Source organism: Oncorhynchus mykiss, chromosome 32, assembly GCF_013265735.2.
Source record: "Oncorhynchus mykiss isolate Arlee chromosome 32, USDA_OmykA_1.1, whole genome shotgun sequence".
NCBI classification, from domain to species: domain Eukaryota; kingdom Metazoa; phylum Chordata; class Actinopteri; order Salmoniformes; family Salmonidae; genus Oncorhynchus; species Oncorhynchus mykiss.
This window is the reverse complement of record NC_050572.1, coordinates 6,972,294-6,997,180: the sequence shown is the minus strand read 5'-3', so window position 1 is coordinate 6,997,180 and position 24,887 is coordinate 6,972,294. Positions and strand designations below refer to the sequence as shown.

The 24,887-nt window shown below is 45.4% G+C and overlaps 1 protein-coding gene across 2 annotated transcripts in view; it reads left to right on the top strand.

Moving 5' to 3' along the window:
• Positions 1–2,262: 2,262 nt before the first annotated feature.
• Positions 2,263–24,887, top strand: part of LOC110489361 (CD276 antigen) — a 74,556-nt gene continuing 51,931 nt past the window's right edge. For both annotated transcript variants that reach the window (XM_036971608.1, XM_036971607.1), the window contains exons 1-2: positions 2,263–2,486; positions 6,187–6,549. In XM_036971608.1, coding sequence (XP_036827503.1) covers positions 2,396–2,486; positions 6,187–6,549 — 454 coding nt within the window. In that variant the 5' untranslated portion in view covers positions 2,263–2,395. The remainder of the gene's footprint in view (positions 2,487–6,186; positions 6,550–24,887) is intronic.

Below are 24,887 nucleotides of genomic sequence, written 5' to 3'. Positions count from 1 at the left end.
AGCGCTAGCCTCCCTACACTGGCTTACTGTCAAAGCAAGGGCTGATTTCAAGGTTTTACTGCTAACCTACAAAGCATTACATGGGCTTGCTCCTACCTATCTCTCTGATTTGGTCCTGCCGTACATACCTACACGTACGCTACGGTCACAAGACGCAGGCCTCCTAATTGTCCCTAGAATTTCTAAGCAAACAGCTGGAGGCAGGGCTTTCTCCTATAGAGCCCCATTTTTATGGAACGGTCTGCCTACCCATGTCAGAGACGCCCCCCCCCCTCCCCCTTGGGTTGTGCCGTGGCGAAGATCTTTGTGGGCTATACTCAGCCTTGACTCAGGATGGTAAGTTGGTGGTTGAAGATATCCCTCTAGTGGTGTGGGGGCTGTGCTTTGGCAAAGTGGGTGGGGTTATATCCTTCCTGTTTGGCCCTGTCCGGTGGTGTCCTCGGATGGGGCCACAGTGTCTCCTGACCCCTCCTGTCTCAGCCTCCAGTATTTATGCTGCAGTAGATTATGTGTCGGGGGGCTAGGGTCAGTTTGTTATATCTGGAGTACTTCTCCTGTCCTATTCGGTGTCCTGTGTGAATTTAAGTGTGCTCTCTCTAATTCTCTCTTTCTCTCTTTCTTTCTCTCTCTCGGAGGACCTGAGCCCTAGGACCATGCCTCAGGACTACCTGACATGATGACTCCTTGCTGTCCCAGTCCACCTGGCCGTGCTGCTGCTACAGTTTCAACTGTTCTGCCTCATTATTATTCGACCATGCTGGTCATTTATGAACATTTGAACATCTTGGCCATGTTCTGTTATAATCTCCACCCGGCACAGCCAGAAGAGGACTGGCCACCCCACATAGCCTGGTTCCTCTCTAGGTTTCTTCCTAGGTTTTGGCCTTTCTAGGGAGTTTTTCCTAGCCACCGTGCTTCTACACCTGCATTGCTTGCTGTTTGGGGTTTTAGGCTGGGTTTCTGTACAGCACTTTGAGATATCAGCTGATGTACGAAGGGCTATATAAATTAATTTGATTTGATTTGATGAGTGACAGAACACTGAGCCAATCACGGCGCAAGGCTCCATATTTTCACAACAACTATTGCTCGAGTCCTAAAGAAACACCAAGTTACAATGAAACAGTTATACACTGTACCGTTCGAGAGAAACAGTGAACGGGTAAAAGAGCAAAGATACCTACACAGCTATACAAAATAGTTACAGTAAAAAAAAACACTAGCATTTCTACAGTAAAACTGTGCACTTACTGTTTTTCAGAGAGTAATGGAGGTGGAAGCACTGGAAAGACCACATTCATTTGTATTTATCGATGAAGCTGGATTTAACCTTGCCAAAACACGGCGCAGAGGAAGGAATGTTATAGGTCAAAGGGCCACTGTGGAGGTTCCAGGCCAAAGGGAGGGAAATATCACCATGTGTGCTGCAATGGCCAATGATGGTTTGCTTCTCAACACACCACTCATTGGCCCATACAACACAGAAAGGCTTATAGCTTTCCTAGAACAGCTCTATGCTCAGCTAGTGCCAGCAGAACAGGGGGAGCCAGTAAGAAACCCCCAAGTGTTTGTCATAGTTTGCGATAACGTTGCTTTTCACCACTCTGCAGCTGTCACAGATTGGTTTGCAGCACATAACAGATTTATGGTTTTGTACCTGCCTGCATATTCACCCTTCCTCAACCCAATAGAGGAGTTTTTCTCTGCCTGGAGGTGGAAAGTGTTTGGTCACCACCCACATGACCAAATGTCTCTTTTGGAAGCCATGCGTGCCGGATGTGAGGACACGAGTCCAGAGGACTGCCAGGGATGGATAAGGCACTCCAGAAGGTTCTTCCCCAGGTGCATGGCAAGAGAAAACATTAGATGTGATGTTGAAGAAAACATGTGGCCTGATGCTAGAGAGAGGCAGGATTAGCCCCTCAATTATTTGTTCGAATTACAGTATGTACTTTTAGTTTCTACCTTTTTTTTCTCATTACTGTAATTCCGTAAATTACTACAGACTATTGAAGCAAACTGCTAATTTTCATTTACCTGAAAGAATTGTTATGTTCTAAAAATTTTCATAAATCATGTGAAAGAATGTCACTCTTTTCTTTGAAGAAAATATTACTTTGTATGAAGTCACTGAAATTGTTCAAACTGTAAAGATGAAACGTTTGTATTTTCTGTATTGGTGTTTGATGCTAGTGTTTTTACTCTCAGTGTGTTCTGAGTGACAGTGTGTGTTATCTCAGTGAGGGTTGTGCATAGTGTTAGGTGACTGTTGGTAGTGCAGACTGTAGTTAAGAGTTTTGCACATGTGACTCCAGTTGTGCCCACTGTAGTTTAGCAATCGAAAAAAAACGGTAAGACGTGTTACGGTATACTCCATTTGAGATCGCCTATCCCGATGGTGAAGTCTATTTTACAGCGTCCCCTCAAAGGATTCGAGATGTCGGGGTGGTTCTTTATTCTGCTCATCGCTGCACTCAGTGACATTGGTAAGTTTTAATATAAATACATTTTCAGATTGTTTTGTAATTCTATATGAAAAGGACACGTATTGAGATACCGTAGCTGTGCCAGTTCCAACGGGTTTTTAAATCAAAGTAATATTTCATTATTACACAGTAATAGCCTACGCAGCCTTCTGCCGTGGGTATTGTTTAAAACAGTTTAAAGTAGCTGGGCGAAGGACGTTCTTGCAAGGCTACTGTAGCGATTTAAAGACAAAATATAATTTACAAGTGTACAGCGAAACCTTTAAAGGGGAAAATAGCTATTCTGGTGAACAGCTGGATAAGTCTGGAGAAATGTAAGAGAGAGTTCGACATTTACTCTAAAAATAAACGTTTCCTGCCTTTAGGAGTTCTACGAAGTGAGACTGGGGGTTCTTCAAATAACCCATTTTAATGGGTCCTTGAATAACCTTTTCAGGAAAATTACCCCCCCTCCCCTCCCCCCCCCTCCCCTCCCCTCCCCTCCCCTCCCCTTCCCTTCCCTTCCCTTCCTAGTAATAATACGCGTAACAATAACACAATATTTTAGTTCTCTGCGTTTATTATGAGAATATGGCTACCTAAATATGGTTCCCAATCAGAGACAACGATAAACAGCTGCCTCTAATTGAGAACCAATGAAGGCAACCATAGACATACATAAACACCTATATAGTATACACCCCCATAAAAATACAAAACCCCTAGACAGTACAAAAACACATAAATCCCCCATGTCACACCCTGACATAACCAAAATAATAAAGAAAACAAAGATAACTAAGGCCAGGGCGTGACAAACACTTACACGTTGTCCTATTTCTGTAGTTAAGTAGAGAGGAGTTCAGTCACTTTTTAAACTTTTGGTGGCAGAGAGAATGGCATAAGTAAGTAGTCAAGACGACTAGCTTGATTAAGCCTCCTCCATCTATATATCTCACCAGGTCAGGATATTTAAGTCTCCATATATCCACTAATTCCAATATATCCATGACATTCATGATTTCCTTAAGTGCCTGAGGGTGATAGTTTGTAATGTGATTTCCTTTCCGGTCCATAGAGCTATTTAAGACCGTATTAAAATCTCCCACCATAATAATAGAGTCTAGTGTAGCTTGTAGAGTTGATAAACTCTTAGATATATTTTTAAAGAAGCTTGGATCATCATTATTTTGACCGATTAGGTTAATGAGCCATTTCTGTTTATTGTCCAATAACATATTTAAAACAATCCATCTACCTTGATAATCTGTTTGGACAATTTGCAAATTTGGATCAAAATTACTGTTAATTAAAACCATCACCCATTTTGAATTTCTTCCCAGTTCTTTTTCCACAAAACTTAATCTAAAATTGTTGAATGAGTTTCCTGTAAACAATAGATATTCCTTCTCTTTTAGCCAGGTAAATACTGATCGTCTTTTCTTATTATCTGCTAGCCCATTACAATTGTACCTGGCTATACTTATTTCACCACTTACCATAATGATACACAACTTTCAATTCTATTTATCAAAATATATGTTTGTAAACGTACCATTAAAAAGTAACATGATGATGGAGTGTCTATATAGCTGTACCATGATATTTGCATTGCTACCTCCAATTGGTCCCCACTATTTCACCCACTAAAAGCCCTCCTCATCCCGAGTTGGATTGTCATCCCAATGCCCGGCAGACCACCCCCGACCCACCCGTATCCGTGAAGAGACTGTGATCCATCCTTCGAAAAGAGCACACAGTGCCATTTACAGAACAGAAGTAGATGAACTGCCAAATGCATTTCCATCGCCCTCACCTCGATTTGTAGTATATATAGCTGTCAAAACATATATATATATATATATATATATATATATATATATATTTGTTTTAAATCCTGTTTCTTATTTCCCATAATTAGCTATTAATATTTGTAGTAATGTAGGCAATTTATGCAAAAGATTTTACCTCTCACCAGTCTCACCATTACATTATTGCAAGCAATTATTATATTAGCAAACAATTATTGTGAATCATTCTATATTGACCTTAACATCTTTTACTCCTTCGCAACAGTTGTGGGATACGCACATACACACACACACACACACACACACCCACACACCCACACACACACACACACACACACACACACACACACACACACACACACCCACACACCCCCCCCCCACACACACACACACACACACACACATACACACACACACACATACACCCACACACACTAAACCCTTTACCCCCACACAACCATAAACTCCCATTCTCAACAGTTACACCATCCCAGAGCCCAACTCAAGAAAGGTCCTGCTTTACAAATGCATATACAGTTGCAGCTGTATGAGAAGGCCTGTAAGACGCAAAAAAAAATGGGCAGAAATGGGTAGATTTTATGAACCATCGTCACGTCCTAGATGATGGAGGTCAAACTATTTCCCAGAAACACCCAAAACACGGTCCGCCCATATTGCCCATATTCCCAAGCAAACTAAGGCAAGCCTTTGATACTGGGATGGGAGGGATGTGTTTTCTGCTTGTCATATTGACATACTCTATTTGATTGGTTTGATGAAAAACACAAACCATGAGGAAGCACCAGCAGTCGGTAATGCATTGCTTACTGGTTAAGTGTGGTGCATTGGGACAGAAACCTGTCGGTGAAAAATCATTGCATATAAAAATGATTTTATACAGTATAGATATAAATATAAATGTTGAAAATCTTATTTCCATTTAGCTGATGATTGTCTGTATCCGGCTCTGATGTCTCATCTCTGATCTCTGTGTAATGAAACAGGCAGGGAAGAGGTAGCTTGTCCATGGTGGTCGGCGAACCCTCAAACTTCCGGCCTGTAGCCCTGCGAAGCATAGATTGTGCCACAAATTCCATTTGTGGGAGTAATCATTCGTTTTGAGTAAATATTAGGATTGGGGAGGGTGTACAAATAATTTTACAGTACAAGGGAAGGGTGATGTGAAAATATTTTGGCTGAAAATGAGTAGATGTATTTGACCTCCAGTTGGACCAGCTCCAGTACTGTACTGTCCAAAACCACTCTTACATTCATACACAAAGCAATGGAAGCAATGATTAAAAAATAAATAAAAAAAATATAACTAACTAACTAGTGTTTATTTACTATTAAAAGTAAAACTGTTGGACTGTTTGATGTCGTACACTAAGACAGTTGAGCTCATGAGGCTTTTAATAATATATTATTCAAGAATCAATGATGATATGTCATTCATTTAAAAATACAGGAATTGGATGTAGAAATCTCAGATTTCCCCTTTATTCCTCGCCTCTTTGCAGGGCAATCTAACGTACTGTATCTTCCTACATTAGACTTCTACACTGGCCGTGGATCAGAACTGGTAGGCAGGTTGTTAACTGAGTGAAATTGAAGATGTGTGCATTTATGGACATGAATTATGTGCGTTGTGGAGCCTACGGTTTATGGAAACCGAGTACTGATGAAAAATCCAGCCTACGGCTTATGGAAACCGAGTACTGATGGAAAATCCAGCCTACGGCTTATGGAAACCGGGTACTGATGGGAAATCCAGCGCCTCTGCTTCCATCACACACTACCACATCTCTCCCCTTTGTTATAAGTTAATATCTTACTAACCTTTTTGTCCCTACCATGACAAACACACACACCCAGACACACAAACTCAAGTCTCTCCTTTGTTCCCTCAGATGCCTTCGAAGTACAGGCGCCCCAGCCCAGAGTGGTAGCCGTCTATAACCAACCGGCTGTTTTGGGCTGTGTGTTCCCCCCTAGCCTTGACCTTGGTTCCCCCCTGGAAGAGGGTCTCGTGGTGACATGGCAGAGGGTAGAAGATTTGCGGGTGGTCCACAGTTTCTACTACGGAACAGACCAACTGGCGCGCCAGAGCGGAGAGTATCACAACCGCACTGGACTGTTCCATTCCCAGCTCTCTGGGGGAAACGCATCCCTCAGGTTGGAGAGTGTAGGTCCAGGGGATCAGGGAAGATATCTCTGTTCGGTTAATAACATGAAGGGGACAGGAAAGGCTGAGGTCCAGCTCAAATACGCAGGTAGGTTCTCTTTTCTTCTCCCTTCTCTATTCCTCCTAATTCTCCTGATGTATTTTGTTCAATTATCCATTATCCCCTGGGTATTTATACTGTATCTGTGTTCTCTGTTTGTGTGTTGCCAGTTCGTCTTGTCTTGTCAGGTCTTACCAGCGTGTTTTCCCATCTCCCTGCTTTCTCATTTCTGTTTCATAGTTTCCCCGGTTCTGACCATTCTGCCTGCTCCGAGCCTTCCTGGCATTCTGTACCTGCCTGACTCTGACCTGTTTCTGAACCTCTGCGTGCCCTTTGACCTGTCTTTTGCCTGCCCCCTGTTTGGGTCAATAAACATCTGTCTGCATCTGTCCCTTATCCTGAGTTCTTGTAGTACGAACTGGCCATGACTGACCCAGCAGACTCAGACCTGCTCCACAATTTTTATTTTTTTATTTTTTTATTTCACCTTTATTTAACCAGGTAGGCAAGTTGAGAACAAGTTCTCATTTACAATTGCGACCTGGCCAAGATAAAGCAAAGCAGTGCGACACGTACAACAACACAGAGTTACACATGAAGTGAAACAAACATACAGTCAATAATACAGTAGAAAAATTAAGTCTATATACAATGTGAGCAAATGAGGTGAGATAAGGGAGGTAAAGGCAAAAAAAAGGCCATGGTGGCGAAGTAAATACAATATAGCAAGTAAAATACTGGAATGGTAGATTTGCAGTGGAGGAATGTGCAATGTAGAGATAATGGGGTGCAAAGGAGCAAAATAAATAAATACAGTAGGGGGAGAGGTAGTTGTTTGGGCTAAATTATAGATGGGCTATGTACAGGTGCAGTAATCTGTGAGATGCTCTGGCAGCTGGTGCTTAAAGCTAGTGAGGGGGATAAATGTTTCCAGTTTCAGAGATTTTTGTAGTTCGTTCCAGTCATTGGCAGTAGAGAACTGGAAGGAGAGGCAGCCAAAGAAGGAATTGATTTTGGGGGTGACCAGAGAGATATACCTGCTGGAGCGCGTGCTACAGGTGTGTGCTGCTATGGTGACCAGCAAGCTGAGATAAGGGGGGACTTTACCTAGCAGGGTCTTGTAGATGACCTGGAGCCAGTGGGTTTGGCGACGAGTGTGAAGCGAGGGCCAGGCAACGAGAGCATACAGGTCGCAGTGGTGGGTAGTATATGGGGCTTTAGTGACAGAACGGATGTCACTGTGATAGACTGTATCCAATTTATTGAGTAGAGTATTGGAGGCTATTTTGTAAATGACATCGTCAAGGATCGTAGGATGGTCAGTTTTACAAGGGTATGTTTGGCAGCATGAGTAAAGGATGCTTTGTTGCAAAATAGGAAGCCAATTCTAGATTTAACTTTGGATTGGAAATGTTTGATGTGAGTCTGGAAGGAGAGTTTACAGTCCAACCAGACACCTAGGTATTTGTAGTTGTCCACATATTCTAAGTCAGAACCGTCCAGAGTTGTGATGTTGGACAGGCGGGCAGGTGCAGGCAGCGATCGGTTGAAGAGCATGCATTTAGTTTTACAAGTATTTAAGAGCAATTGGAGGCCATGGAAACAATGCTGTCTCCAAGCAAGGAGTCACCATTGGAAGACACAAGGAGTTATTGCAATGTCTTATGAAGGGACTCCATACCCTGGCAGAATGCCGTGACCAGGCGTTCGACGCATTGCTGGAGCAATTGCGCAGATTCCCTACTGGGCAACGGGTCACACCAGTAATCTCCCAGCCTACCCCATTGTCCTGAGAACCCCGCTTACCTCCTCCGGAGCGCTACGCTGGAGATTCTGGAACCTGCCGGGATTTTCTCTCCCAGTGCTCCCTCTTTTTCGAGCTGCAGCCTTCTTGGTTCCCCACTGACCGTTCGAGGATAGCGTACATCATAACGCTGATGACTGGGAGGGCACTCGCCTGGGCTACGGTGGTGTGGGAGCAACAGTCCAACGTCTGCCTCAGTCTGGAGGCTCAGAAGGTGTTTGATTCTCTGTTGTCTGGGAGAGAGGCTGCTCGTGACTTGCTCCAGCAGGTCTTAAGGATCCATGGACTGCCCATAGACATGGTCTCCGATCGGGGTCCTCAGTTCTCGTCCGGTTCTGGAAGGCGTTCCACACACTCAGTAGGTTGTCGGCCAGTTTCTCCTCCGGGTTCAACCCCCAGTCCAACGGCCAGTCGGAGCGAGCCAACCAAGACCCGGAGATGACTCTTCGCTGCCTGGTCTGCGCCAGCCCCACCACATGGAGCCAGCAACTAGTGTGGGTTGAATATGTCCGCAACACCCTTCTTTGCTCTGCCACAGGTCTCTCGCCTGTTGAGTGTTCCCTGGGTTATCAGCCCCCACGCTTCCCAGAGCAAGAGGTCGGCATACCCTCGGCCCAAATGTTTGTCCGCCGCTGTCGTCGTACCTGGAAGAGAGCCCGGTCAACTCTTCTCAAGACCACCTCCAAGAATCGACGACAAGCGTACCGCCACCGGACCCCGGTTATCGTCTCGGGCAGAGGGTACAGCTGTCCCCCCAAGATCTGTCCACCATGCTGAAAGGGATATTCAATCTCATCTTTAAATAGGTGCCCTTTTTTGCAAGGCATTGGAAATCCTCCCTGGTCTTTATGGTTGAATCTTTGTTTGAAATTCACTGTTCGACTGAGGGACCTTACAGATAATTGTATGTGAGGGGTACAGAAATAAGTTGGTAATTAAAAAATTATGTTAAACACTATTATTGCACATAAAGTGAGTCCATGCAACGTATTATGTGACTAGTTAAGCACATTTTTACTCCTGAACTTTTTTCAGTACAGATGCATCAAAGCTGTGACCGAGAGACTGAAAAACAACTTCTATCTCAAGGTCTGACGGCCTTGAGTTAAAAGCAACTTTTATCTCAAGGCCGTCAGACATTGAGATAGTCACCACTAGCAGTCCTCTGACCAATACCCTGCCCTGAACTTTAGTCACTGTTACTAGACGGCTACCACCTGGTTACTCAACTCTGCACTTTAAAGGATTTAAACAATGTTTCCCATGCTTGTTCAATGAACCATAAACAATTAATAAACATGCACCTGTGGAACAGTCATTAAGGCACTAAAAACTTACAGACAGAAGGCAATTAAGGTCACAGTTATGAAAACTTAGGACACTAAAGAGGCCTTTCTACTGACTCTGAGAAACACCAAAAGAAAGATGCCCAGGGTCCCTGCTCATCTGCGTGAACATGCCTTAGGAATGCTGCAAGGAGGCATGAGGACTGCAGATGTGGCCCGGTCAATAAATTGCTATGTCCGTACTGAGACGCCTAAGACAGCGCTACAGGGAGACAGAACGTACAGCTGATCGTCCTCGCAGTGGCAGACCACATGTAACAACACCTGCACAGGATTGGTACATCCGAACATCACACCTGCGGGACAGGTACAGGATGGCAACAACCCCTATATGAGGAGGGGATGCACTGCAGTACTTAATGCAGCTGGTGGCCACACCAGATACTGACTGTTACTTTTGATTTTGACCCCCCCTTTGTTCAGGGACACATTATTCAATTTCTGTTAATCACATGTCTGTGGAACTTGTTCAGTTTATGTCTCAGTTGTTGAATCTTGTTATGTTCATAGAAATGTTTACACATGTTAAGTTTGCTGAAAACAAACACAGTTGATAGTGAGAGGACGTTTCTTTTTTTGCAGAGTTTATATAGTGTATTCTAGTCAAGGCCATCCTATTCAACTTCAGATATGCTACATTTCAAGTCTCTTCATCTTATTGGTGTTCTTTAGTAGTGGTTTCTTTTCAGAAATTTGACCATGAAGGCCTGATTCACGCAGTCTCCTCTGAACAGTTGATGTTGAGATGTGTCTGTTACTTGAACTCTGTGAAGCATTTATTTGGGCTGCAATCTGAGGGGCAGTTAACTCTAATGAACGTATCCTCTGCAGCAGAGGTAACTCTGGGTCTTCATCTCCTTTGACGGTCCTCTTGAGAGCCAGTTTTATCATAGCGCTTGATGGTTTTTGCGACTGCACTTGAAGACATTTTACGGATTGACCGACCTTCAAGTTTTAATAAAACAATGTTGGACTGTCGTTTCTCTTTGCTTATTTGAGCTGTTCTTGCCATAATATGGACTTTTACTGAATAGGACTATCTTCTGTATACCACCCCTACCTTGTCACAACACAACTGATTGGCTCAAACGCATTAGGAAGGAAATAAATTCCACAAATTAACTTTTGACAAGGCACACCAGTTAAATGAAATTCATTCCAGGTGACTACCTCATGAAGCTGGTTGAGAGAATGCCAAAGCTGTCATCAAAGCAAAGGGTGGCTACTTTGAAGAATATCTCAAATATGTAATGTATTTTGATTTGTTTAACACTTTTTTTGGTTACTACATGATTCCATATGTGTTATTTCATAGTTTTGATGTCTTCACTTTTATTCTACAATGTAGAAAATTGTAAAAAAATAAAGAAAAACCCTTGAATGAGTAGGTGTTCTAGAACCCTGGAATGAGTAGGTGTTCTAGAACCCTGGAATGAGTAGGTGTGTCCAAACGTTTGACTGGTACTGTATATATGTAGAGAGAGAAAGAGAGTTAGAAAGAGAGAGAGAGAGAGAGAGATATACTTTTTTGTATATAGTGCATGTGGACTACCCTTCAAATGAATGGTTTCTGCTATTTCAGGCACATCCGTTGCTGGCAGGTGTATACAATGAACCACACATTGATGCAATCTCCATGAATAAACAGTGGCAGTAGAACTCAGTGACTTTCAACGTGGCACCGTCGTAGGATGCACATTTTCAGCAAGTCAGTTAGTCAAATGTCTGCCCTGCTAGAGCTGCCCCCCAGTCAACTGTAAGTCCTGTTATTGTGAAGTGGAAACGTCTAGGAGCAACAACGGCTCAGCCGCGAAGTGGTAGACCACACAAACTCGCAGAACGGGACCACCGAGTGCTGAAGCGTGTAAGAATCATCAGTTCCTCGGTTGCAACACTCACTACCGAGTTCCAAACTCTGGAAGCAACGACAGCACAATAACTGTTCCTTCGGGAGCTTCATTAATGAATCACCATGCGCAATGCCAAGGAGAGGTGTAAAGCTCGCCACCATTAGGACTCTGGAGCTGTGGAAACACGTTCTCTGGAGTGATGAATCACTCTTTGCTGTCTGGCAGTCCAAAGGACTAATCTGGGTTAAGCGCATGCCAGGAGACCGCTACCAACTGCCAGCTGTGAAGTTTGATGGAGGAAGAATAATGGTCTATTTTCTTGGTTCAGGCTAGGCCCCATAGTTCAGGTGAAGGTTAAATGTCAACTCTACAGCATACAATGACATTCTAGACTATTCTGTGCTTCCAACTTTGTTGCAACAGTTTCCTGTTTCCTGTTCCCACTTGACAATGCTGAGCACAAAGCGAGGTCTGTACAGAAATGGTTTGTCGAGATCAGTGTAGAAGAACTTGACTGGCCTGCACAGAGCCCTGACCTCAACCCCATCAAACATCCTTTGGGATGAATTGGAACACCGACTGCGAGCCTAATCGCCCAACATCCGTGGCCCAACCACACTGTTCAATTATATTATTGTTACTATAATATAACAGAACAGAACGGGACTTATAAGCATATAAGGGGAGATGTTTGTACTGTTTAACCTGGGGCGGCAGGGTAGCCTAGTGGTTAGAGTGTAGAGGCGGCAGGGTAGCCTAGTGGTTAGAGTGTAGAGGCGGCAGGGTAGCCTAGTGGTTAGAGTGTAGAGGCGGCAGGGTAGCCTAGTGGTTAGAGTGTAGAGGCGGCAGGGTAGCCTAGTGGTTAGAGTGTAGAGGCGGCAGGGTAGCCTAGTGGTTAGAGTGTAGGGGCGGCAGGGTAGCCTAGTGGTTAGAGTGTAGAGGCGGCAGGGTAGCCTAGTGGTTAGAGTGTAGAGGTGGCCGCCCAGTGTAGGGGCGGCAGGGTAGCCTAGTGGTTAGAGTGTTGGACTAGTAACCGGAAGGTTGCAAGTTCAAATCCCCAAGCTGACAAGGTACAAATCTGTCGTTCTGCCCCGGAACAGGCAGTTAACCCACTGTTCCTAGGCCGTCGTTGAAAATAAGAATTTGTTCTTAACTGACTTGCCTAGTTAAATAAAGGTCAAATGAAATATCTATATTGGCAATATGCCTACAGCCTATGTGGCGCATAACCAGAGAACATACAGTAGGCCAACTCATATTCTGTTCTTCTGAAATACATTTTCATCATAGCGGTGTTTCTTTGGACCTGACACAGATGAATTATGGATTTATTGTGATGGTTAGACTTTTTTTTATGTAGCTGTTCCAAAGGTGCTAAATGTAAAGCCTGCTAAATGTGTATGCTAATTAACGGTAAATTACCGTGAGACACGGCAGTCTTTTGTCTGACAATAACAAGCTGACAAAATGCCATGACTGCCACAGCTCTTCCCTGACCTAGATTCATTTTTTGGCTTTGAAAGCAGACATGCTGACCTCAATTGAGTCCCTCTATTTTACTCTAGAAGTATGCTTAACCGGAGAGGTTCCGGAGAGGTTCCGGCAATTTTTTGGCTTCAACTCATTTCCAGTTTTAGTGGAACTACACAGGACTAGATCCCGTAAGGAAGTGTGAGTATTGGTGGGGGAAAAAAACATGTCTGTTATCTCGGTGGCTGTGAAAATACATGATTTAGATTCCGTGGTAGGAAAGATGACGGTGTTTGAGTAAATAATATACGGTCAGCTAGCCTCGTCCTGACTAAGAATAACAAGTTCAGGAAAAGACATTCATGTCATTTTGGTCTGGAGTCTTCCCCACCTCACTGGCTACCTCCCAAATGGCCCCATATTCCCGATCCAGACGACTGCTTTATACCAGGGCCAACTGAGCTACATTATCGAGCTACATATATCAACCAGCCCCCTCTCTTCTTCTCATCTCTGCACTGTTCTCCCTTCATGTAAAGCCTGTCTGTTCTCTCACTGTTCCCCCTTCATGTAATACCTGTCTGTTCCCTCACTGTTCCCCCTTCATGTAAAGCCTGTCTGTTCTCTCACTGTTCCCCCTTCATGTACTGCCTGTCTGTTCTCTCACTGTCCCCCCTTCATGTAATGCCTGTCTGTTCTCTCACTGTTCCCCCTTCATGTAATGCCTGTCTGTTCTCTCACTGTTGTCCCTTCATGTAAAGCCTGTCTGTTCTCTCACTGTTCCCCCTTCATGTAAAGCCTGTCTGTTCTCTCACTGTTCCCCCTTCATGTAATGCCTGTCTGTTCTCTCACTGTTCTCCCTTAATTTAAAGCCTGTCTGTTCTCTCACTGTTCCCCCTTCATGTAAAGCTTGTCTGTTCTCTCACTGTTCCCCCCTTCATGTAATGCCTGTCTGTTCTCTCACTCTTTCCCCCTTCATGTAAAGCCTGTCTGTTCTCTCACTGTTCCCCCCTTCATGTAAAGCCTGTCTGTTCTCTCACTGTCCCCCCTTCATGTAAAGCCTGTCTGTTCTCTCACTGTTCCCCCTTCATGTAATGCCTGTCTGTTCTCCTACTGTTCCCCCCTTCATCTAATGCCTGTCTGTTCTCTCACTGTTCCCCCTTCATGTAATGCCTGTCTGTTCTCTCACTGTTCCCCCTTCATGTAATGCCTGTCTGTTCTCTCACTGTTCTCCCTTCATGTAAAGCCTGTCTGTTCTCTCACTGTTCCCCCTTCATGTAAAGCCTGTCTGTTCTCTCACTGTTCCCCCTTCATGTAATGCCTGTCTGTTCTCTCACTGTTCTCCCTTCATGTAAAGCCTGTCTGTTCTCTCACTGTTCCCCCTTCATGTAATGCCTGTCTGTTCTCTCACTGTTCCCCCTTCATGTAAAGCCTGTCTGTTCTCTCACTGTCCCCCCTTCATGTAATGCCTGTCTGTTCTCTCACTCTTTCCCCCTTCATGTAAAGCCTGTCTGTTCTCTCACTGTTCCCCCCTTCATGTAAAGCCTGTCTGTTCTCTCACTGTTCCCCCCTTCATGTAATGCCTGTCTGTTCTCTCACTGTTCCCCCCTTCATGTAAAGCCTGTCTGTTCTCTCACTGTCCCCCCTTCATGTAATGCCTGTCTGTTCTCTCACTGTTCCCCCCTTCATGTAAAGCCTGTCTGTTCTCTCACTGTCCCCCCTTCATGTAATGCCTGTCTGTTCTCTCACTCTTTCCCCCTTCATGTAAAGCCTGTCTGTTCTCTCACTGTTCCCCCCTTCATGTAAAGCCTGTCTGTTCTCTCACTGTTCCCCCCTTCATGTAATGCCTGTCTGTTCTCTCACTGTTCCCCCCTTCATGTAAAGCCTGTCTGTTCTCTCACTGTTCCCCCTTCATGTAAAGCCTGTCTGTTCTCTCACTGTTCCCCCTTCACGTAAAGCCTGTCTGTTCTCTCACTGTTCCCCCTTCATGTAATGCCTGTCTGTTCTATCACTGTTCCCCTTCATGTAATGCCTGTCTGTTCTCTCACTGTTCCCCCTTCACGTAAAGCCTGTCTGTTCTCTCACTGTTCCCCCTTCATGTAATGCTTGTCTGTTCTCTCACTGTTCCCCCCTTCATGTAAAGCCTGTCTGTTCTCTCACTGTTCCCCCTTCATGTAAAGCCTGTCTGTTCTCTCACTGTTCCCCCCTTCATGAAAAGCCTGTCTGTTCTCTCACTGTTCCTCCTTCATGTAATGCCTGTCTGTTCTCTCACTGTTCCCCCTTCATGTAATGCCTGTCTGTTCTCTCACTGTTCCCCCTTCACGTAAAGCCTGTCTGTTCTCTCACTGTTCCCCCTTCATGTAAAGCCTGTCTGTTCTCTCAGTGTTCCCCCTTCATGTAATGCCTGTCTGTTCTCTCACTGTTCCCCCCTTCATGTAAAGCCTGTCCGTTCTCTCACTGTTCCCCCTTCATGTAAAGCCTGTCTGTTCTCTCACTGTTCCCCCCTTCATGTAATGCCTGTCTGTTCTCTCACTGTTCCCCCTTCATGTAAAGCCTGTCTGTTCTCTCACTGTTCCCCCCTTCATGTAATGCCTGTCTGTTCTCTCACTGTTCCCCCCTTCATGTAATGCCTGTCTGTTCTCTCACTGTTCCCCCTTCATGTAAAGCCTGTCTGTTCTCTCACTGATCCCCCTTCATGTAATGCCTGTCTGTTCTCTCACTGTTCCCCCTTCATGTAAAGCCTGTCTGTTCTCTCACTGTTCCCCCTTCATGTAAAGCCTGTCTGTTCTCTCACTGTTCCCCCTTCATGTAAAGCCTGTGAGATGTTTGTACTGTTTAACCTGGGGCGGCAGGGTAGCCTAGTGGTTAGAGTGTAGAGGCGGCAGGGTAGCCTAGTGGTTAGAGTGTAGGGGCAGCAGGGTAGCCTAGTGGTTAGAGAATAGAGGCGGCAGGGTAGCCTAGTGGTTAGAGTGTAGGGGCAGCAGATTTGCCTAGTGGTTAGAGTGTAGAGGCGGCAGGGTAGCCTAGTGGTTAGAGTGTAGAGGCGGCAGGGTAGCCTAGTGGTTAGAGTGTAGAGGTGGCAGCCTAGTGTAGGGGCGGCAGGGTAGCCTAGTGGTTAGAGTGTTGGACTAGTAACCGGAAGGTTGCAAGTTCAAATCCCCAAGCTGACAAGGTACAAATCTGTCGTTCTGCCCCGGAACAGGCAGTTAACCCACTGTTCCTAGGCCGTTGTTGAAAATAAGAATTTGTTCTTAACTGACTTGCCTAGTTAAATAAAGGTCAAATGAAATATCTATATTGGCAATATGCCTACAGCCTATGTGGCGCATAACCAGAGAACATACAGTAGGCCAACTCATATTCTGTTCTTCTGAAATACATTTTCATCATAGCGGTGTTTCTTTGGACCTGACACAGATGAGTTATGGATTTATTGTGATGGTTAGACTTTTTTTTATGTAGCTGTTCCAAAGGTGCTAAATGTAAAGCCTGCTAAATGTGTATGCTAATTAACGGTAAATTACCGTGAGACACGGCAGTCTTTTGTCTGACAATAACAAGCTGACAAAATGCCATGACTGCCACAGCTCTTCCCTGACCTAGATTCATTTTTTGGCTTTGAAAGCAGACATGCTGACCTCAATTGAGTCCCTCTATTTTACTCTAGAAGTATGCTTAACCGGAGAGGTTCCGGAGAGGTTCCGGCAATTTTTTGGCTTCAACTCATTTCCAGTTTTAGTGGAACTACACAGGACTAGATCCCGTAAGGAAGTGTGAGTATTGGTGGGGGAAAAAAACATGTCTGTTATCTCGGTGGCTGTGAAAATACATGATTTAGATTCCGTGGTAGGAAAGATGACGGTGTTTGAGTAAATAATATACGGTCAGCTAGCCTCGTCCTGACTAAGAATAACAAGTTCAGGAAAAGACATTCATGTCATTTTGGTCTGGAGTCTTCCCCACCTCACTGGCTACCTCCCAAATGGCCCCATATTCCCGATCCAGACGACTGCTTTATACCAGGGCCAACTGAGCTACATTATCGAGCTACATATATCAACCAGCCCCCTCTCTTCTTCTCATCTCTGCACTGTTCTCCCTTCATGTAAAGCCTGTCTGTTCTCTCACTGTTCCCCCTTCATGTAATACCTGTCTGTTCCCTCACTGTTCCCCCTTCATGTAAAGCCTGTCTGTTCTCTCACTGTTCCCCCTTCATGTACTGCCTGTCTGTTCTCTCACTGTCCCCCCTTCATGTAATGCCTGTCTGTTCTCTCACTGTTCCCCCTTCATGTAATGCCTGTCTGTTCTCTCACTGTTGTCCCTTCATGTAAAGCCTGTCTGTTCTCTCACTGTTCCCCCTTCATGTAAAGCCTGTCTGTTCTCTCACTGTTCCCCCTTCATGTAATGCCTGTCTGTTCTCTCACTGTTCTCCCTTCATTTAAAGCCTGTCTGTTCTCTCACTGTTCCCCCTTCATGTAAAGCTTGTCTGTTCTCTCACTGTTCCCCCCTTCATGTAATGCCTGTCTGTTCTCTCACTCTTTCCCCCTTCATGTAAAGCCTGTCTGTTCTCTCACTGTTCCCCCCTTCATGTAAAGCCTGTCTGTTCTCTCACTGTCCCCCCTTCATGTAAAGCCTGTCTGTTCTCTCACTGTTCCCCCTTCATGTAATGCCTGTCTGTTCTCCTACTGTTCCCCCCTTCATCTAATGCCTGTCTGTTCTCTCACTGTTCCCCCTTCATGTAATGCCTGTCTGTTCTCTCACTGTTCCCCCTTCATGTAATGCCTGTCTGTTCTCTCACTGTTCTCCCTTCATGTAAAGCCTGTCTGTTCTCTCACTGTTCCCCCTTCATGTAAAGCCTGTCTGTTCTCTCACTGTTCCCCCTTCATGTAATGCCTGTCTGTTCTCTCACTGTTCTCCCTTCATGTAAAGCCTGTCTGTTCTCTCACTGCTCCCCCTTCATGTAATGCCTGTCTGTTCTCTCACTGTTCCCCCTTCATGTAAAGCCTGTCTGTTCTCTCACTGTCCCCCCTTCATGTAATGCCTGTCTGTTCTCTCACTCTTTCCCCCTTCATGTAAAGCCTGTCTGTTCTCTCACTGTTCCCCCCTTCATGTAAAGCCTGTCTGTTCTCTCACTGTTCCCCCCTTCATGTAAAGCCTGTCTGTTCTCTCACTGTCCCCCCTTCATGTAATGCCTGTCTGTTCTCTCACTGTTCCCCCCTTCATGTAAAGCCTGTCTGTTCTCTCACTGTCCCCCCTTCATGTAATGCCTGTCTGTTCTCTCACTCTTTCCCCCTTCATGTAAAGCCTGTCTGTTCTCTCACTGTTCCCCCCTTCATGTAAAGCCTGTCTGTTCTCTCACTGTTCCCCCCTTCATGTAATGCCTGTCTGTTCTCTCACTGTTCCCCCCTTCATGTAAAGCCTGTCTGTTCTCTCACTGTTCCCCCTTCATGTAAAGCCTGTCTGTTCTCTCACTGTTCCCCCTTCACGTAAAGCCTGTCTGTTCTCTCACTGTTCCCCCTTCATGTAATGCCTGTCTGTTCTATCACTGTTCCCCTTCATGTAATGCCTGTCTGTTCTCTCACTGTTCCCCCTTCACGTAAAGCCTGTCTGTTCTCTCACTGTTCCCCCTTCATGTAATGCTTGTCTGTTCTCTCACTGTTCCCCCCTTCATGTAAAGCCTGTCTGTTCTCTCACTGTTCCCCCTTCATGTAAAGCCTGTCTGTTCTCTCACTGTTCTCCCCTTCATTAAAAGCCTGTCTGTTCTCTCACTGTTCCTCCTTCATGTAATGCCTGTCTGTTCTCTCACTGTTCCCCCTTCATGTAATGCCTGTCTGTTCTCTCACTGTTCCCCCTTCACGTAAAGCCTGTCTGTTCTCTCACTGTTCCCCCTTCATGTAAAGCCTGTCTGTTCTCTCAGTGTTCCCCCTTCATGTAATGCCTGTCTGTTCTCTCACTGTTCCCCCCTTCATGTAAAGCCTGTCTGTTCTCTCACTGTTCCCCCTTCATGTAAAGCCTGTCTGTTCTCTCAGTGTTCCCCCTTCATGTAATGCCTGTCTGTTCTCTCACTGTTCCCCCTTCATGTAAAGCCTGTCTGTTCTCTCACTGTTCTCCATTCATGTAAAGCCTGTCTGTTCTCTCACTGTTCCCCCTTCATGTAATGCCTGTCTGTTCTCTCACTGTTCCCCCTTCATGTAATGCCTGTCTGTTCTCTCACTGTTCCCCCTTCATGTAATGCCTGTCTGTTCTCTCACTGTTCTCCCTTCATGTAAAGCCTGTCTGTTCTCTCACTGTTCCCCCTTCATGTAAAGCCTGTCTGTTCTCTCACTGTTCCCCCTTCATGTAATGCCTGTCTGTTCTCTCACTGTTCCCACCTTCATGTAAAGCCTGTCTGTTCTCTCACTGATCCCCCCTTCATGTAATGCCTGTCTGTTCTCTCACTGTTCCCCCTTCATGTAAAGCCTGTCTGTTCTCTCACTGTTCCCCCCTTCATGTAATGCCTGTCTGTTCTCTCACTGTTCCCCCCTTCATGTAATGCCTGTCTGTTCTCTCACTGTTCCCCCTTCATGTAAAGCCTGTCTGTTCTCTCACTGATCCCCCTTCATGTAATGCCTGTCTGTTCTCTCACTGTTCCCCCTTCATGTAAAGCCTGTCTGTTCTCTCACTGTTCCCCCTTCATGTAAAGCCTGTCTGTTCTCTCACTGTTCCCCCTTCATGTAAAGCCTGTGAGATGTTTGTACTGTTTAACCTGGGGCGGCAGGGTAGCCTAGTGGTTAGAGTGTAGAGGCGGCAGGGTAGCCTAGTGGTTAGAGTGTAGGGGCAGCAGGGTAGCCTAGTGGTTAGAGAATAGAGGCGGCAGGGTAGCCTAGTGGTTAGAGTGTAGGGGCAGCAGATTTGCCTAGTGGTTAGAGTGTAGGGCGGCAGGGTAGCCTAGTGGTTAGAGTGTAGAGGCGGCAGGGTAGCCTAGTGGTTAGAGTGTAGGGCAGCAGATTTGCCTAGTGGTTAGAGTGTAGGGCGGCAGGGTAGCCTAGTGGTTAGAGTGTAGAGGCGGCAGGGTAGCCTAGTGGTTAGAGTGTAGGGCGGCAGGGTGGCCTAGTGGTTAGAGTGTAGGGGTGGCAGGGTAGCCTAGTGGTTAATTAACGGTAAATTACCGTGAGACACAGCAGTCTTTTGTCTGACAATAACAAGCTGACAAAATGCCATGACTGCCACAGCTCTTCCCTGACCTAGATTCATTTTTGGCTTTGAAAGCAGACATCTCAATTGAGTCCCTCTATTTTACTCTAGAAGTATGCTTAACCGGAGAGGTTCCGGAGAGGTTCCGGCCATTTTTTGGCTTCCACTCATTTCCAGTTTTAGTGGAACTACACAGGACTAGATCCCGTAAGGAGGTGTGAATATTGGTGGGGGAAAAAAACATGTCTGTTATCTCGGTGGCTGTGAAAATACATGATTTAGATTCCGTGGTAGGAAAGATGACGGTGTTTGAGTAAATAATATACGGTCAGCTAGCCTCGTCCTGACTAAGAATAACAAGTTCAGGAAAAACATTCATGTCATTTTGGTCTGGAGTCTCCCCCACCTCACTGGCTACCTCCCGAATGGCCCCATATTCCCTATCCAGACGACTGCTTTATACCAGGGCCAACTGAGCTACATTATCGAGCTACATATATCAATCAGCCCCCTCTCTTCTTCTCATCTCTGCACTGTTCTCCCTTCATGTAAAGCCTGTCTGTTCTCTCACTGTTCCCCCTTCATGTAATGCCTGTCTGTTCTCTCACTGTTCCCCCTTCATGTAAAGCCTGTCTGTTCTCTCACTGTTCTCCATTCATGTAAAGCCTGTCTGTTCTCTCACTGTTCCCCCTTCATGTAATGCCTGTCTGTTCTCTCACTGTTCCCCCTTCATGTAATGCCTGTCTGTTCTCTCACTGTTCCCCCTTCATGTAATGCCTGTCTGTTCTCTCACTGTTCTCCCTTCATGTAAAGCCTGTCTGTTCTCTCACTGTTCCCCCTTCATGTAAAGCCTGTCTGTTCTCTCACTGTTCCCCCTTCATGTAATGCCTGTCTGTTCTCTCACTGTTCCCACCTTCATGTAAAGCCTGTCTGTTCTCTCACTGTTCCCCCCTTCATGTAATGCCTGTCTGTTCTCTCACTGTTCCCCACTTCATGTAATGCCTGTCTGTTCTCTCACTGTTCCCACCTTCATGTAAAGCCTGTCTGTTCTCTCACTGTTCCCCCTTCATGTAATGCCTGTCTGTTCTCTCACTGTTCTACCTTCATGTAATGCCTGTCTGTTCTCTCACTGTTCCCCCTTCATGTAATGCCTGTCTGTTCTCTCACTGTTCCCCCTTCATGTAATGCCTGTCTGTTCTCTCACTGTTCTCCCTTCATGTAAAGCCTGTCTGTTCTCTCACTGTTCCCCCTTCATGTAAAGCCTGTCTGTTCTCTCACTGTTCCCCCTTCATGTAATGCCTGTCTGTTCTCTCACTGTTCCCACCTTCATGTAAAGCCTGTCTGTTCTCTCACTGTTCCCCCCTTCATGTAATGCCTGTCTGTTCTCTCACTGTTCCCCACTTCATGTAATGCCTGTCTGTTCTCTCACTGTTCCCCCCTTCATGTAAAGCCTGTCTGTTCTCTCACTGTCCCCCCTTCATGTAAAGCCTGTCTGTTCTCTCACTGTTCCCCCTTCATGTAATGCCTGTCTGTTCTCTCACTGTTCCCCCTTCATGTAAAGCCTGTCTGTTCTCTCACTGTTCCCCCTTCATGTAAAGCCTGTCTGTTCTCTCACTGTTCCCCCTTCATGTAATGCCTGTCTGTTCTCTCACTGTTCCCCCTTCATGTAATGCCTGTCTGTTCTCTCACTGTTCCCCCTTCACGTAAAGCCTGTCTGTTCTCTCACTGTTCCCCCTTCATGAAAAGCCTGTCTGTTCTCTCACTGTTCCCCCTTCATGTAATGCCTGTCTGTCTCTCACTGTTCCCCCTTCATGTAATGCCTGTCTGTTCTCTCACTGTTCCCCCCTTCATGTAAAGCCTGTCTGTTCTCTCACTATTCCCCCTTCATGTAAAGCCTGTCTGTTCTCTCACTGTTCCCCCTTCATGTAATGCCTGTCTGTTCTCTCACTGTTCCCCCTTCATGTAAAGCCTGTCTGTTCTCTCACTGTTCCCCCTTCATGTAAAGCCTGTCTGTTCTCTCACTGTTCCCCCTTCATGTAATGCCTGTCTGTTCTCTCACTGTTCCCCCTTCATGTAAAGCCTGTCTCTTCTCTCACTGTTCCCCCTTCATGTAATGCCTGTCTGTTCTCTCACTGTTCCCCCTTCATGTAAAGCCTGTCTGTTCTCTCACTGTTCCCCCTTCATGTAAAGCCTGTCTGTTCTCTCACTGTTCCCCCCTTCATGTAATGCCTGTCTGTTCTCTCACTGTTCCCCACTTCATGTAATGCCTGTCTGTTCTCTCACTGTTCCCCCCTTCATGTAAAGCCTGTCTGTTCTCTCACTGTCCCCCCTTCATGTAAAGCCTGTCTGTTCTCTCACTGTTCCCCCTTCATGTAATGCCTGTCTGTTCTCTCACTGTTCCCCCTTCATGTAAAGCCTGTCTGTTCTCTCACTGTTCCCCCTTCATGTAAAGCCTGTCTGTTCTCTCACTGTTCCCCCTTCATGTAATGCCTGTCTGTTCTCTCACTGTTCCCCCTTCATGTAATGCCTGTCTGTTCTCTCACTGTTCCCCCTTCACGTAAAGCCTGTCTGTTCTCTCACTGTTCCCCCTTCATGAAAAGCCTGTCTGTTCTCTCACTGTTCCCCCTTCATGTAATGCCTGTCTGTCTCTCACTGTTCCCCCTTCATGTAATGCCTGTCTGTTCTCTCACTGTTCCCCCTTCACGTAAAGCCTGTCTGTTCTCTTACTGTTCCCCCTTCATGTAAAGCCTGTCTGTTCTCTCACTGTTCCCCCTTCAAGTAATGCCTGTCTGTTCTCTCACTGTTCCCCCCTTCATGTAAAGCCTGTCTGTTCTCTCACTATTCCCCCTTCATGTAAAGCCTGTCTGTTCTCTCACTGTTCCCCCTTCATGTAATGCCTGTCTGTTCTCTCACTGTTCCCCCTTCATGTAAAGCCTGTCTGTTCTCTCACTGTTCCCCCTTCATGTAAAGCCTGTCTGTTCTCTCACTGTTCCCCCTTCATGTAATGCCTGTCTGTTCTCTCACTGTTCCCCCTTCATGTAAAGCCTGTCTCTTCTCTCACTGTTCCCCCTTCATGTAAAGCCTGTCTGTTCTCTCACTGTTCCCCCTTCATGTAATGCCTGTCTGTTCTCTCACTGTTCCCTCTTCATGTAAAGCCTGTCTCTTCTCTCACTGTTCCCCCTTCATGTAAAGCCTGTCTGTTCTCTCACTGTTCCCCCTTCATGTAAAGCCTGTCTGTTCTCTCACTGTTCCCCCCTTCATGTAAAGCCTGTATGTTCTCTCACTGTTCCCCCCTTCATGTAAAGCCTGTCTGTTCTCTCTATTCCACTCCCATTGGCTTTTGTCATTCATCTCTCGCACAGTGACCACACGCACGCACACACGGTCACAGGGGCGGTTAATTTCTTTACTATCAAATGAGGAGAGACAAACTTATCACACAAGTCAGAGTTATTGTTAAACTAAATCTTTATTCTCTTAAGGGAGCAGGTCAATACAACACACATATATAAAGTGTTCTACGAAAATGATGGCTGGTCAACAAATCACCCCCAAATAATTTGTTGAGAGCCCTGAGACAAAAAGTACAAAGGTATTTTATAGCCAAGAAACACCCCTTTCAACCTACATGACGAACAACAGATGTACAGAATGGGTCACAAGGTTAAGATTTGTATGAAAGATACCTATAATTCACAGTAGACAGTATCTGCTATAAATACAGTTGTCATTGTGTAGAGACCAGAGACCAGAGTCTGTCACTTTCTGACCTTAGTTCCTTTGTTTTGTCTTTGTTTTAGTATGGTCAGGGCGTGAGTTGGGGTGGGCAGTCTATGTTTGTTTTTGTATGATTTCGGGATTTGTATGTTTCGGCCTAGTAAGGTTCTCAATCAGAGGCAGGTGTCATTAGTTGTCTCTGATTGAGAATCATGCTTAGGTAGCCTGGGTTGCACTGTTTGTTTGTGGGTGATTGTCTATGTCAGTGGCTTGTGTTCAGCACAGGTCTAATTAGCTTCACGGTCGTTAATTTGTTTATTGTTTTTGTATAGTGTGTTTCAGTGTTCAGTGTTTTGTTTATTATAATTCATCATGAACACAAACCACGCCGCCTTCTCGCCTCTCCTCTTCAGGTGAAGAGGAGGACGACCGTGACAGGTACATCTCTCCCTGGTACGGTACAGAACAGAAACATTAACTCATGTTCTCTGGAATGCTCTTTAGGTTTTTATCACCCAAAAGATAAATAAATCTCCAGTCAGTGTTAAATTTCCCAGAGGCCCATCCTCAGTAGAACACACACAGACGAGTGCTCTATAACAACCCCATGTTCTGTTGCATAAAGCAACCATTTGATGCTATAATAGCATTATAACATCATCTTGTCATTTCCACCATAGCACACACACACACACACACGCACGCACGCACACACATACACACACACAGAGAATTCTAACATTGAGAGTGTTAAGTTTAACACTGGTCCAGTGTCTATGCAGGTCCACACTTTTCAGTGTTAAATGAACATACTGCATTGTGTTAAATTCCCTTAGGTAAGGGGTAATTATTCCTTAAGGTAAACCCAGGGCCCAGTTGCATAAAACTTCATCCCTTAAGGAATACTTGTCCTTTACCTAAGGGAATTTATCTTAAATAATAATTTACCCTTACCTAAGGGAATCTATCTTAAATAATAATTGACCCTTACCTAAGGGAATCTATCTTAAATAATAATTTACCTTT